This window comes from Vespa velutina, chromosome 23 (assembly GCF_912470025.1).
Source record: "Vespa velutina chromosome 23, iVesVel2.1, whole genome shotgun sequence".
In the NCBI taxonomy this organism is placed as follows: Eukaryota; Metazoa; Arthropoda; class Insecta; order Hymenoptera; family Vespidae; genus Vespa; species Vespa velutina.
The window spans coordinates 820,149-832,967 of record NC_062210.1 but is presented as its reverse complement, the minus strand read 5'-3'; the positions used below and the strand labels follow the sequence as shown (position 1 = coordinate 832,967).

At 28.0% G+C, this 12,819-nt stretch overlaps 3 protein-coding genes across 3 annotated transcripts; all 3 read right to left on the bottom strand.

The window, feature by feature from the left end:
* Positions 1-4,716: 4,716 nt before the first annotated feature.
* LOC124956664 lies at positions 4,717-5,424 on the bottom strand. The gene has a single exon (XM_047512788.1). The coding sequence runs from the start codon at positions 5,422-5,424 to the stop codon at positions 4,726-4,728; it is 699 nt and encodes a 232-aa protein (XP_047368744.1). The 3' UTR covers positions 4,717-4,725.
* A 1,229-nt stretch (positions 5,425-6,653) lies between these two features.
* On the bottom strand, positions 6,654-7,657 carry LOC124956663. The gene is made up of 2 exons (XM_047512787.1): positions 7,531-7,657; positions 6,654-7,458 (listed from the first exon to the last, which is right to left on the bottom strand). Exons 1-2 carry the CDS (start codon positions 7,630-7,632, stop codon positions 6,757-6,759), a joined length of 804 nt encoding a protein of 267 aa, XP_047368743.1. The 5' UTR covers positions 7,633-7,657; the 3' UTR covers positions 6,654-6,756.
* Positions 7,658-10,884: 3,227 nt separating this feature from the next.
* Positions 10,885-11,994, bottom strand: LOC124956657. Its single transcript, XM_047512775.1, has 2 exons — positions 11,841-11,994; positions 10,885-11,753 (listed from the first exon to the last, which is right to left on the bottom strand). The coding sequence occupies exon 2, from the start codon at positions 11,751-11,753 to the stop codon at positions 11,019-11,021; it is 735 nt and encodes a 244-aa protein (XP_047368731.1). The 5' UTR covers positions 11,841-11,994; the 3' UTR covers positions 10,885-11,018.
* Positions 11,995-12,819: the final 825 nt, after the last annotated feature.

Sequence of the window (12,819 nt, the reverse complement as noted above, 5' to 3'; positions counted from 1 at the left end):
CTATTATGAAACTATAATGTTTTCGTTGAATGAAAAGACCAACGAATGATTATTTATATATTAATTATATAATGAGGAAAATTAAATCATCTCTTATATTAATATATAAGTTCCTATATAAATTAATATATATATATATATATATATATCTTATTTAATAAAATAATTAATTAATACGTAATCTTTCATTATTCATCTTACATTTCATATATATTTTATCATACAAGATATCGATTAAACGAATATATAATAAATGTTTGTATTGTTTTGACGTTAGAGAAATCGTTAGAGAGAAGTCGTATGCACACTGGTCAAACCAACGAGAGAATTCGAGAGATAGTTTTAGAGGAGAAAGAGAAGGGTCATTCCGATCGTCCGTTATCGGTTTTCCACGATCTTTAATTACCGTTCCACCATCCGGATTTTCGACGAGACTTTATCGTAGGGCAACGTTATTAATAGGAAGGCCATGGCGTCGTAATCTAACAAAGCCCGGAAACAATTGTTTCGCGATCGAGCGTGTAAGCGCAACAAGTCGCGTTCGATAAGTCATAGTAAAAGGGTGAGAGAGGGAAAGAGAGAGAGAGAGAGAGAGAGAGAAAGAGAAAGAAAGAGAGAAATAGAGAAAACGTTTTGTATATCTACCAATAACCGTATATTCGGTTAAATTTTACGAAATGATAGTAATATATTTAACGTTGTGAGTATTTTCAATATAACTCATAATATTAAGTCATTTCTATAAATATACAATTTCTTAAGAATAAGAATGGTAAGTTGAAAAAGGAAAAACAAAAAGAAAAAAAAGAAAAAGAAAAAAAAGAAAAGAAAAGAAAAGAAAAAAATTGATAAGATTATTAATTGTAAGTGGTTATCTATTTTTTAAGGTACGATATGTTATCATTTATTATTATTTATCATTTATTATAGATATCACGTATACGTGAATGGCGATTCATGAAAATTATACAGTATGAGTCGTAGATATTGTACGTGTGATGATTTTAAAGATAGATAGTTGATACTTTATGAATGATTTCAAATGATTTTATTATTCATAGGATATATCATTTATGAATGATTATGAAATGTATTATTATTACAAAAGGATATTTCTTAATTATTGTATGAAAATTATTAAATATAAATGTATATATGAGAACGTACATAACCATTATGTAATTGACAATAACAAATGTCAAAAAACGTTACGTAGATAATCCTATCATATTATCGTGTTATCTATATATATATTTATGTGTGTGTGTGTGTGTGTGTTTATGTGTGTATTTATTTATTATTTTTTTTTTATATTTTTTCTCATTCAAGCTATTCTTTCATATGATTTCATATCGATTCAAAATAATGAGTCATTCGTATATAAGAAAAAAAAAAAGAAAAAGAAAAAAAAGAAAAAAAAAAGAAAGAAAAGAAAAGAAAGAAGATTAAAAAAAAACTCTTCCTGTATCCGAAGATAGAGAAAGATTCTCAAGGACATGATTCATCCTGAAAATAATAACAGTAGAAGAGAATAGAATAGGTATTGTAATGTCTCGATAGAGAGCTCGTAATATTAATTCGATTTAATTGATTCTGAAAAAATAAATTAATCCTTTGATAAAATACAATGCATATTAATTCGTAGATATGTAATAAAGGATCAGTAGTGTTATTTTTGTTAAAGGATTATAAGTTTTCTTTGTTTTCATTTCATAATATTTTGTTTGAAAATCTTTCTCTCTCTCTCTCTCTCTCTCTCTCTCTCTCCTTACTTTCGTTTTTTTACAGGAAAATAGGATCGAGGGAAAGAGAAAAGAGAGAGAGAGAGAGAGAGAAAGAGAATTCATAAATATCATTTCTTTCATCGAATTGTATAAAATAAATCATTCTTGATAAGAAGAATAATCGTTTCTTCTTCGTAGAAATTATCAGGTCGGTCCTACAATGTCCCTTACGTATTTATATCGTAGGTCAGACTTAGCTCTTAATGGAGATCATTTTTCACCAAGATAACACGGAAACATATATATGTCTTTTCAGAATAGGCAATAATTAAAGGAACTAAATTGGAACGTTCTCTTACATCTTCCATATTTGTTTTCAAATTAGTAGATATTTATTTCGATCATGTGTTAAATTCATTCAATAATATCAATTCTATCAACAAAATGATTTTATAATTCTTATTTTTCGCAAAATCGATTTTTGTCCTTATAATATTATTACATTAATCGAGATCAATATAAATTATTAAAAAAAGAATAATATTCATTTTTATTATTTTTGAATTCTGAAATCCGTCAAATCAACATACTTTAAAAATCTAATATTGAACATAGAAGCTTTGTATTCTTAGAAATTTCCAAAATACTATTGAAACAGTACTTGATCACAAATGATGTGAAATTTTTCAAAAGGCATGAAAAATCATCGATCAAAATGATATGTATATATATATATATATATATATATATATATATATATATATAACATTTTATATAAACTTCTGTTTAAATAAAATTATTAAAGATTAAAATAATGAACTGTACCAAACGAAGTTAATAGTATCGAATTCGAAAAGGAACAAAGTTTTGTTAGTTTATCGATAAGGGATAGAGAAAAACAAAAAAATAAAAAAAAGAAAGAAAGAAAAGAATAAAAAGAGAGAAAGAAAAGGAAAAAAAAAGAAAAAAGAAGAGAAAAGTTAAAAAGGTAAGCAGCACGTAAATCGTTAAAAGGTTGGTGCGTCAAGGATCAAGGAGATTTGTATGGCGGAATAGAAAGTGGAGTACACATCTCGGGCAACGTGACGGACGCTTAAAGAACTTCATTGTCCCTTGTCGTTGGTCCAGGAGCAAGGTAGAATTTAATAATGTAGAGAGCTGGGCCAGACGTTGGGTACACACTGGGATCGGTACACACTGCTTTCGGGCGTCTTCAATATCTGAGCAGCTCAGAAGGGGTATTGTCTAGGGCGGCAGTACGGTACCAGCTTCGCATGCTTTATGACTACCCGTTACGATGACGACGATGACGAGCATTATGCCGCGTGGATAATGGATCTATACGGGTTGCCGCCATTTACCTATACCGGTATTCGCGATAAAGAAAGCGCAACGTGAATCCAGACGCAAACCAAGGTTACTTTCACCTTTCATCCTGATTGAATTATAATCGCTGAATCAGATAGGAAATTTTACTCTTAGCACTTCCTATCTAAGATTTCTAAGCTTGATGCTTATTAAACTATTGTATAAGAAATAGAGAGAAAGAAAGAAAAAGAAAGAGAGATTGGATTCGATTGTAAATCCTCTTAAATAGAATTCGACCGTACAAATTACAAAAGAAAATGCAAATAAATTTGAATGATTCCAATGAATAATGTAGTTTTAAATTTCTTCTTGTATTATCTAACGAACGATACGAATTTTATATCATTAATTCTTCGTTCTTACGGTTTATACGTTATAGCAACTAATTTTCTCATTTGGAATGTTACTTTAATTTCTTGAAGAAAAATGAAGGATGTTCGTGGAAATGGTGGTATAGGAAAAGGTGGTGGTAATGGGGAAGGAAGGAAGAGGGAGTAAAGGAACGCGTTCTCGTTCTCGACGTCGGGGCATCCACAATGCGGGCGTCGACGGACCGACGACTACGACGACGAAGACGACGACGACGATGACTACGACGACGACGACGACGACGACGACGACGACGACGACGAGTCCTATTTCAATTCCAGCAAGTTAATTGGAATTGTTTGCCGCAGACACCGCGAGAGCCGCTTGGTCTCGCACCGTACTGAATCCTATCCGGCAGTCCCTTTCCTCGCTTCTCACTCCGCAGTGAGGGCTTCAACACGAAGCTCACACCGGCGTGTCGTAGCTATACAAACCATAGGGAAGGAGGAGGACATCTTCTTGAGTAGAATTAATTCCTGCTGCCATCCTTGGAGGCGCGCCCAACTGAACCTTCTCTTCGAGATTCGAGACTCGAATGATCTCATCTAAACAACCAACCTCCTCGAACGTTCCAAATACATACTACGAGACTTTTACGTAAAATTTAATTTGATATCTATATGTGTGTGTGTGTGTGTGTGTGTGTTCAAACTATCAGATCAACTTATAGAAACTTTTGAAGTATTTTAATTTACAATTTTACATAAAATACACATGTAATACATTTAGAACATTTCTCTCATTATAATCATTTAATAGCGGAATTGATCAGATCATTTAATTATTGTTATTTAAAAAATTTTATTTTTCTATATTTCTCACGAATTCCTTGATTTATTCGAGTTCTTCAATAACGTTCGATATAAAGTTTCTAAAAAACTTGATTGTGTAGAAGATTTCAAGATTTCAAGACAGATTCCTTCATCTCAATAAAAAGTCGTCATTGAAGTCCAAAATGTTATTTTTCATCGCGTTAGAATGGTAACTGAAAATAAAAAAAAAAGAAAAAAAAAGAAAGAAAAAAAAAAAGATCGAGATTAAAGTAAATTTATTATAGCCCGAAGAAAGCTAATATTATATAGCTTTCTAAGTAGATTAATTTCTTTACAAATAACATTTTTAGCTCATTACTTGCTGTAAGATATTTGATACTTTACCATCAATCATATCATTTTAATATTATTGTGATTTTTCTATCGTTTTATTTTTCTAAATTTTGACGATTACCTTTTTCTATCTTTCTTTCTTCCTTTCTTTTAATTATTCATTCAAGCTCTTCGGTAAGATAAAAGTAAAGATTTCTAACGAATTCGATCGCAAAGACAATTTCAAGGCCAGATTCCTTCGCCCAATAAAAATGCCGTTGAAGTCCAGCGTTATCTTCCATCGAATTGCAAAGATCGCCGAACGATCGAGATCTCAGATAATTTATTAGTTTACCGAAACTTTTCGAATATCTTAATTTCTGTCGAAGTAAAATATGCAATTCGTTTCTCGGTATAATCTTTAATATTCGGCTTATCATACCGGTTAAACCACCGGTAGCAATGCACGCATCTGGCACAACAAATGGTGGCATGGTTTTCCAAAATCTTTCGATTATCTCATTCCAATAATCAACGTCTAATCCATTTTCCTTTAGCATGTTAATAAAATTACATACTTGCGGTAAACATTCCAATTCCGATAAAATGAATCGTTTTTGATCATTGATAAAATTCACCGTCTCGTTTAATTGGGGATCGTATTGAACGTAATTCTCGATAATCATTTGGATCTCGACGAGTGGAAGGAATCCCAATATGTCTCTGAAATCTTCTTCGAGAGAGCTATTATCACGCAGCATTGATAAATTTGATAAATTCATATCCGTAATTAAGGTTCTTAAGTTGTAAGCAAGTAAACCAAAAAAAACCGCAGACATAACTGCGGCCACACCCATTATTATTACTGACTCATTCATTTTATTTTATGTATCTATGTTATGCGTATGTATATATATGTGTACATATATATACATATATATATATATATATGTATATATATACTTTCAGATTATAATACATATATGGTCTTCTTAATTGATTCGTTATTACTCATTGTATGTATAAAAAAATAATCGATGATCTTTCTAATAGTTTTGTATATTTTTATAAATATTGACACTGAAATACGATAAAGTATAAGAATTCGATCAAAGTGAAAGACGTTCCAAAAAAAAAAAATATATATATATATATACCTACCTTTGATTGTGGAGATTTAAAATTCATTAAAGTATTTAGACAAGAGATAAATAAATTTCTTGAAAATCAAACGGATCGTAGAACAATCGAATGGAACTTTTCGGATATATTAAATGAATCATGTTGTTTGGAATTGTCACGAAATCACGATATCACAAATTATCCGTCAGGATTTATGCCTTCGTGAGCTCTCATTATTTTAGATTTCTTTGATCAAATTGAAATACGATGCCAGAGGAGAAATATTTATGATAAGGATAAAGGATTTGTGTGACTAATGCTTGGACACGGAAATATTTAATAGGTTCCCCATTTTTAGAATTCACTAACTTACAAATTCGATGCTGTAGATTGAAGTGAGTTAATGAAACTATCTAATCTAATGTATATCGTCGATTTGCATTGTTTCGTTGTTTCTAATCTAGCCTGAAATTGTCACAATGTGTAAATCTACTATAAAAATTTATCATCGATCTTATACAAAGTAACAATTCTCTTAACACGAAAATTCATTATTAATTGTAGAACTATCAAGGCTATTAAAATAATAGATCCCTATTAAAATAATAGATCAAATTTATTGTTTTAATTGCTTAGTGAAATTGTAATTTTTAAAACAAACAAATGTTAACTAAAGAAATTATAAACTATTTTATAGTTTATTTTTCGTATATTATATACAATGAGTAATTTGTTTGTTTTAAATACTTTACAAATTAACAGATATGATAAAAACTGAATCGATGGTTCTAAGGTTAATTTAGCAACTATCAGAATCAGAGTTTATAAAAACGATAAAAGGGATTGGGATTCAATTGTGAATTTATTAATTAACAACTTTTAAATGCTCTGTATTTTTATTAATTCTTAATTAAAAGTGACCAAAAATATACTTTTACTTGTATTACAAGAAGTGGATATTTAATATATATATATATATATATATATATATATATATATATATATATATATATATATATATATATATATAACGGAATAGTTTTATTCTAAATGAATAAAACTATTGAATGAAAAATCTATTGAATAATTCATGATCCGAAGCCAAAGATATGTTTTAGAAGATCTTCATACCCAAGATAATCAATACCAACTAGTCTCATATTTTTAATAAGTTCTTGCGTTTGATTTTTCTCACCAAGAGCCTTGCGGATATCAAAGAATTTTGGGTCAGACACATAAGAAACGAATTTGCTGAAGGTTTCCGATTCCTTGACTTTCCTTTTGTGAAGTTCCTTCAATTCCTCTACAGGAAGGATTGCAATAATTTCTTTGAAGAGACCTTTAAATCCACCTTCAAAATTGTCTTCCTTCTTAAATAGTTCATACAATGGTTTGGGTGGTACATAATCTTCCATTCCATACATTAAATGAAATATTTTAATTCGTTTAATTATGTCTAATCCCGATTCTCTAAGATAAAGAACTAAACTATGGTATTCTGGTAATGCCTCTACAGCATATACCAAACCATGGAAATGTTTATGATATAGATAAGTATATCCATTTATTATTACGGGATCATTCTTGTATTTCTCCAAAATTACACCTAGTTTGTCGAGAGGTATGAGTTTCATGAAATCTGAGAATTCTTTATCCAAAGATGGCGTATAATTGCCATTAAATACATCGAAAGAGTTTTCATTATGTATGTTCGATCTATTGCCATTAAATGGTACGGCAGAAACTCCAACGACAATTATAGCCGCGAAGAACGTCAAAACGTACTTCATCTATGAAAAATCAAACAATAATGATAACAATTAAAATTTAATTGTTAAAATATAATAAACGATTATACTTACGATTGATAAAATTATTCTTCGAAGCAATACACAATAGTTTATATCGAACGATGAGAAACTCAAATATACCGTAACTCTCGCAAAGCAGATGTTTATATACATACTATCCTGATTAAGAGTTATTCGAAAGAAATAATTTTTAGAAAAATTGTATGACAGTTTATCTTACGATAAGATGTAACTACATGAAATAATAATAACAATTTCGCTGGTTGGTTAAGATCTTACGGATGATATAATTAATTAAAGTTATATCGGTAATATTATCAAACGTTTTTTCTTCCGTCGAAATAAGTATTTTATAGATTAAGTATTTTTTAATACTAATAAATAAATGTTAGCTTCCTTTCTAGATGCGTAAATTTTTATTGAAAACATTTGCGTCATAGAAAAAACATGTCGTTTATCTTTTATCAATATTTTTTACGAATAAAATTTAAGTGGTATGTGTACCGGAAGTTCGAAAGGTATATCGAAAAAATATTCGCTTATTAGATTAAAAGAAAATATAAAAATAGAATAAATGAACAATGTATTGATAAATAACATACGTTCATTTATACCTAGAAACTATTATTATTTTTAGGATAATGAATGAATAAAGGAAATTCCATTGTTATATATTATTAATTTTTGTTATCGATTATTTTATTTAAGATAAGGATTATATTTAATTCTAATTATGAAAAATTTTATATCCGATATTATATTAATTATAATAATATTCGATTTATTCCTAAATTTCAAGTACTTGAATTTTTCAATTGCTTGAATATCAAGGTCGGCTGCTTTCGATTTTTCTTTTAATTTTATATATTCATTATTGCTGTTCGAAACATTCTTGAGTTGAACAAATTTTTCCGAACAAACGTAAGAATTGAATTTAAAGATGGATACTGATTTCATGAGTTTCTTTTAGTGGATGTACTGGATTTTTTCATTGCGAAATAAAATTACAATTTTTATTAAATAATCAAAACTTCAACTAAATAGCTTCTTCCATTAAATTAGATTGTTAAGGTGGCACATAATCTATCATTCAACATATCAAATAAATCGCTTTCATTTCTCTTGTCTTGTTATAACCGGCTTTTTGAATGAACTTCGTGAAATCCTGAAACTTCATAAAATCCTAATTTTCAAATTGATATGACTTTTTAAACAAAAGTAATGGTGTGTTATCTAAAGAATCTATATCTATTTTACAGTTTATTTTTATATAATATACGATGAGTAATTTGTTTGTCTAAATACTTTTATAAATTTATTGATCGAATAAGAAATAAATCGATAGTTGTAATATTAGTTCAGCAGCTTTCGAAATCAGAGATTATAGAAAATGAAAAAGGATGATAATTTTATGGTGTATTATAAATTTGTTTAATTAAAAATTTATAATATTTCGTTTTTTTTTTTTTTATTAATTTACAAATATTATATTATACTTTTCTTGCACTACAGGAAATGTATATTTATTTTATATATACATATGTCAAAACAGATTTATTATGAATATTTGAATGATATAAGCCAAGGATACGAAATTGTAGATCTTCAATAGCAAATCAATAATCAATATCAGTTTCTCGTAATTTTTCTAAAAATTCTTGGAATGCTTTTTGTAAAATAAGAGCCTTGCGGATTTCAAAGAATTATTTATCGAGAATATAAGAATTGAATTTAGCAAAGGCCTCTGATTCCTTGAGTTTCTTTTCGTGAAGTTCCTTGATTTCTTTTACAGGAAGGATTGCAACATATTTTTTGATAAGACCTTTCAATCCACCTTCTGAATCGTCATCCTTACACATAATCTTTCATTCCAAAAATTAAATGTAGTTATCGAAGTTGCTTAATTTTGTTGAATTCTGTTTCTTAAAGATATCAAGACTTCTACGGTATATATCAATTTGTGAAACTCTTCACTCTTTCCATAATTATATGTTTTTTGAGAATCATTACTGTATTTTTCTGAAATATTAATTTAGTTTATTGGAGTTTTATGAAATCTAAGAGATCTTTAGATCAAAGGATATTTTTCCGTATTATTGCTATTAAAAATATCAAAATAATTGTCGGGTAAATTATATATAGTTTATAGACATATTGATTTTTCGGACGATTGAGAGAACGTATACAGGCAACAAGCTTAGCGTTAAGCAAAGCATACCTCGTCAATAAAAAATCAAACGAAATTGATAAAAATTAAAATTTAATTGTTAAAATAGAGCAATCTATTATACTTACGATTGGTATCATATTTACACATTGGATAAAAATTCAAAGCAGTTCATAACGCACGATGGAAAATTCGTATATATCGTAACTTTCGTAAAGCAGATATTTATATACTATATTAATTATATACGATATTAATTATCTATCATAATTAAGAATTCTTCATAACAAGGAATAATTCTTAGCAGAAATGTATATTATTTATCTTCCGCTAAAATATAATTATAGAAAAAAAAAAAATTATTTCGCTGATTATTAAAGATCCTAAGGATAATGTAATTAATTGTAATTATATTGGTAACATTGTCAAATGATTTTATTTTCATCGAAGAAAATATATTACATATTAAATATATTTTAATAATAATAAATAAACATTAATTTTCTTCGTCGATACGATCACATAGATTATTAGGTATAATTTACATTATTAGGGATTAAAAGGAAAATATAAAAATAGAATAAATAAACGATATTTTGTTAAATAACGTACGTTCATCTAAATCTACAAACTATTATTATTTTCGTTGTAATGAATAAATAAAGAAATGTCTAATTTTACATATTTTTAAATTTCGTTATTGATTAATGTATTTAATGTATTTAATGCAATATTTTATTCTAAATATAAAAAAATGTCGTACGATCATATCCAATATTATATTAATTGTAATAGTATTTGAATGATTAATTTCTGAATTCCAAGGAGTTGGTACTTGAATTTTTCAATTACTTGAATAACAAGACCAACGGCATTCGATCTTTCTTTTAATTCTCTCACTATCATATTTATTCTTACTGTTCAAAGTAATCTTGAATTGAACAAATTTTCCGAATGAATGTAAGAATTGAATTTGTAAAAGGATGCCGATTTCATGAGTTTTTTTTTGGTGGATTTATTGAACTTTACCAATCTATATATCTATTTCACAATTTATATTTATCTTTGGAAATATAACGAATAATTTATTTGTTTAAATATATCAATTTATAAATTGACTGATATGATTATAACTGAATCGACAGTTTTAACATTATTTTAGCAATTGTCAGGATTAGGGTTTATAAAAACGATAAAAAGGATTTAATTGTAAATTGTAGGATTGATAAATTGAAAACTTTTAAATGGTTAGTTTTTTTATTATTTTTGAAATATAAGAATATAATTTTAGTTGCATTACAAGAAATTTATATTCATTATATATATATATATATATATGCCGAAATAGATTTAGTAGGAATATTTGAATGATTTATGGTCTGAAGCCAAGTATACGAAGTTGAAGATCCATAATCGCCAAATAATCAATATGAACTTTGTCTAATGCTCGTAACATTTCTTTCACTGGTTTTATTTCACCAAGTTCCTTGCATATTTCACGTAATTCTTGGCTTAGAATATAAGAACTGAATTTAGCAAAGGCCTCTGATTCCTTGAGTTTCTTTTCGTGAAGTTCTTTGATTTCCTTCACAGGAAGAATTGCAACATATTCTTTGATAAAACCATTCAATCCACCTTCCCTTTTTTGGTCGTGTTTCTTAAATACTTCATTCGATGGTTTGGGTGGTACATAATCTTTCATTCCAAGAGCCGAATGAATCATTTGAATTTCTCTAATTTTATCGTATCCCGATTCTTGAATATAGAGAACATATTTTTGATGTTGCTGTGTGTCTTCGACAGCATATACCAAGTTGTGGAATTCTTCACTCGTTACATATTCATGTTGCTTTATTAACAGAGAATCATTAATATATTTATTTGCAATTTCAGTTAGTTTGTCCAAAGGTATGAGTCGTACGAAATCTAAAAGATCTTTATCCAAAGGATTTTCTTCCTCATTATTGCCATTAAATATACCCAAAAGATTGTCGATAAATATATCTGGTCTATTGCCATTCAATAAATCCGTACGATCGCCATTAAGTGGTATGGCAGAAACTCCAACGACGATTAAAGTCGCGAAGAACGTGAAAACGTACTTCATCTATTTGAAAAAAAAAAAAAAAAACCAAACAAAAGTGATAACAATAAAAATTTAATTTGTTGATATATAACAATCGATTATACTTACAGTTGTTGAAATTATTGTTCGGAACGGTACACACTAGTTTATATCGCACGATGATAAACTCGAATATACCGTAATCTTCGCAAAGTAGATATTTATACACAAATTTATCGTGATTAAGAATTATTTATAAAAAAGAATAATTTTTATAAAAGTTGTACGATAGTTTATCTAATGATAAGATATAAATATATATATGCATATATATGTATGTTTCAGGCTAGTTAGTTAAATGTGTATATGTATGTGAGATATGGCGATCAACAATTGAAGGAAGAGATGAAAGGTTTCATAGTAATTAGTCATGTGTTCGTGTGTTTGTGAGAAATATGCTGATAGAAGATTCTAGAAATAATAAGTAATGTGTGTGCGTGTGTGTAAGTAAGTCGATCGGTAATCAGAGATAGAGTATAATTTGTCTCTGCGAGATGCGTATGTTTATGGAAAGAAAAGAAGAGCTGAGTATTAATACGGTGAACAGTGAACAGCATGCGATATTGTTTTTTAATATTTTCACATCTATTAAATATAATTTTAATATTTAATTAGAATTCGAGTACAATGTCGATCTCCTCAATATGGCGCCTGTCTATCAATAGGGTTAAATTAACATGCCAACAACACTAATAATATTTTTCCCTATATATTGTAGATTACGCATTGTTCAATATAATTAAATAAAGAATTATATTTCTTTCTAGATACGATTATATAGATTTCTATTGAAGAGATTTACGTCATAGGAAAAACATGTTTATCTTTAATCAATATTGTTTACAAATAAAATTTAAGTGGTATGTGTACTCGAAGTTCGAAAGGTATATCGAAAAAATATTCGCTTATTAGATTAAAAGAAAATATGAAAATAGAATAAATGAACAATGTATTGATAAATAACATACGTTCATTTATACCTAGAAACTATTATTATTTTTAGGATAATGAATGAATAAAGGAAATTCCATTGTTATATATTATTAAT

Coding starts and splice junctions, on each gene's coding strand:
- LOC124956664 (XM_047512788.1), bottom strand. CDS start 5,424: ATGAATGAGTCAGTAATAATAATGGGTGTGGCCGCAGTTATGTCTGCG.
- LOC124956663 (XM_047512787.1), bottom strand. CDS start 7,632: ATGTATATAAACATCTGCTTTGCGAGAGTTACGGTATATTTGAGTTTC. Junction 7,459..7,530: donor GAAGAATAATTTTATCAATC/GTAAGTATAATC, acceptor GATTTTTCATAG/ATGAAGTACGTTTTGACGTT.
- LOC124956657 (XM_047512775.1), bottom strand. CDS start 11,753: ATGAAGTACGTTTTCACGTTCTTCGCGACTTTAATCGTCGTTGGAGTT.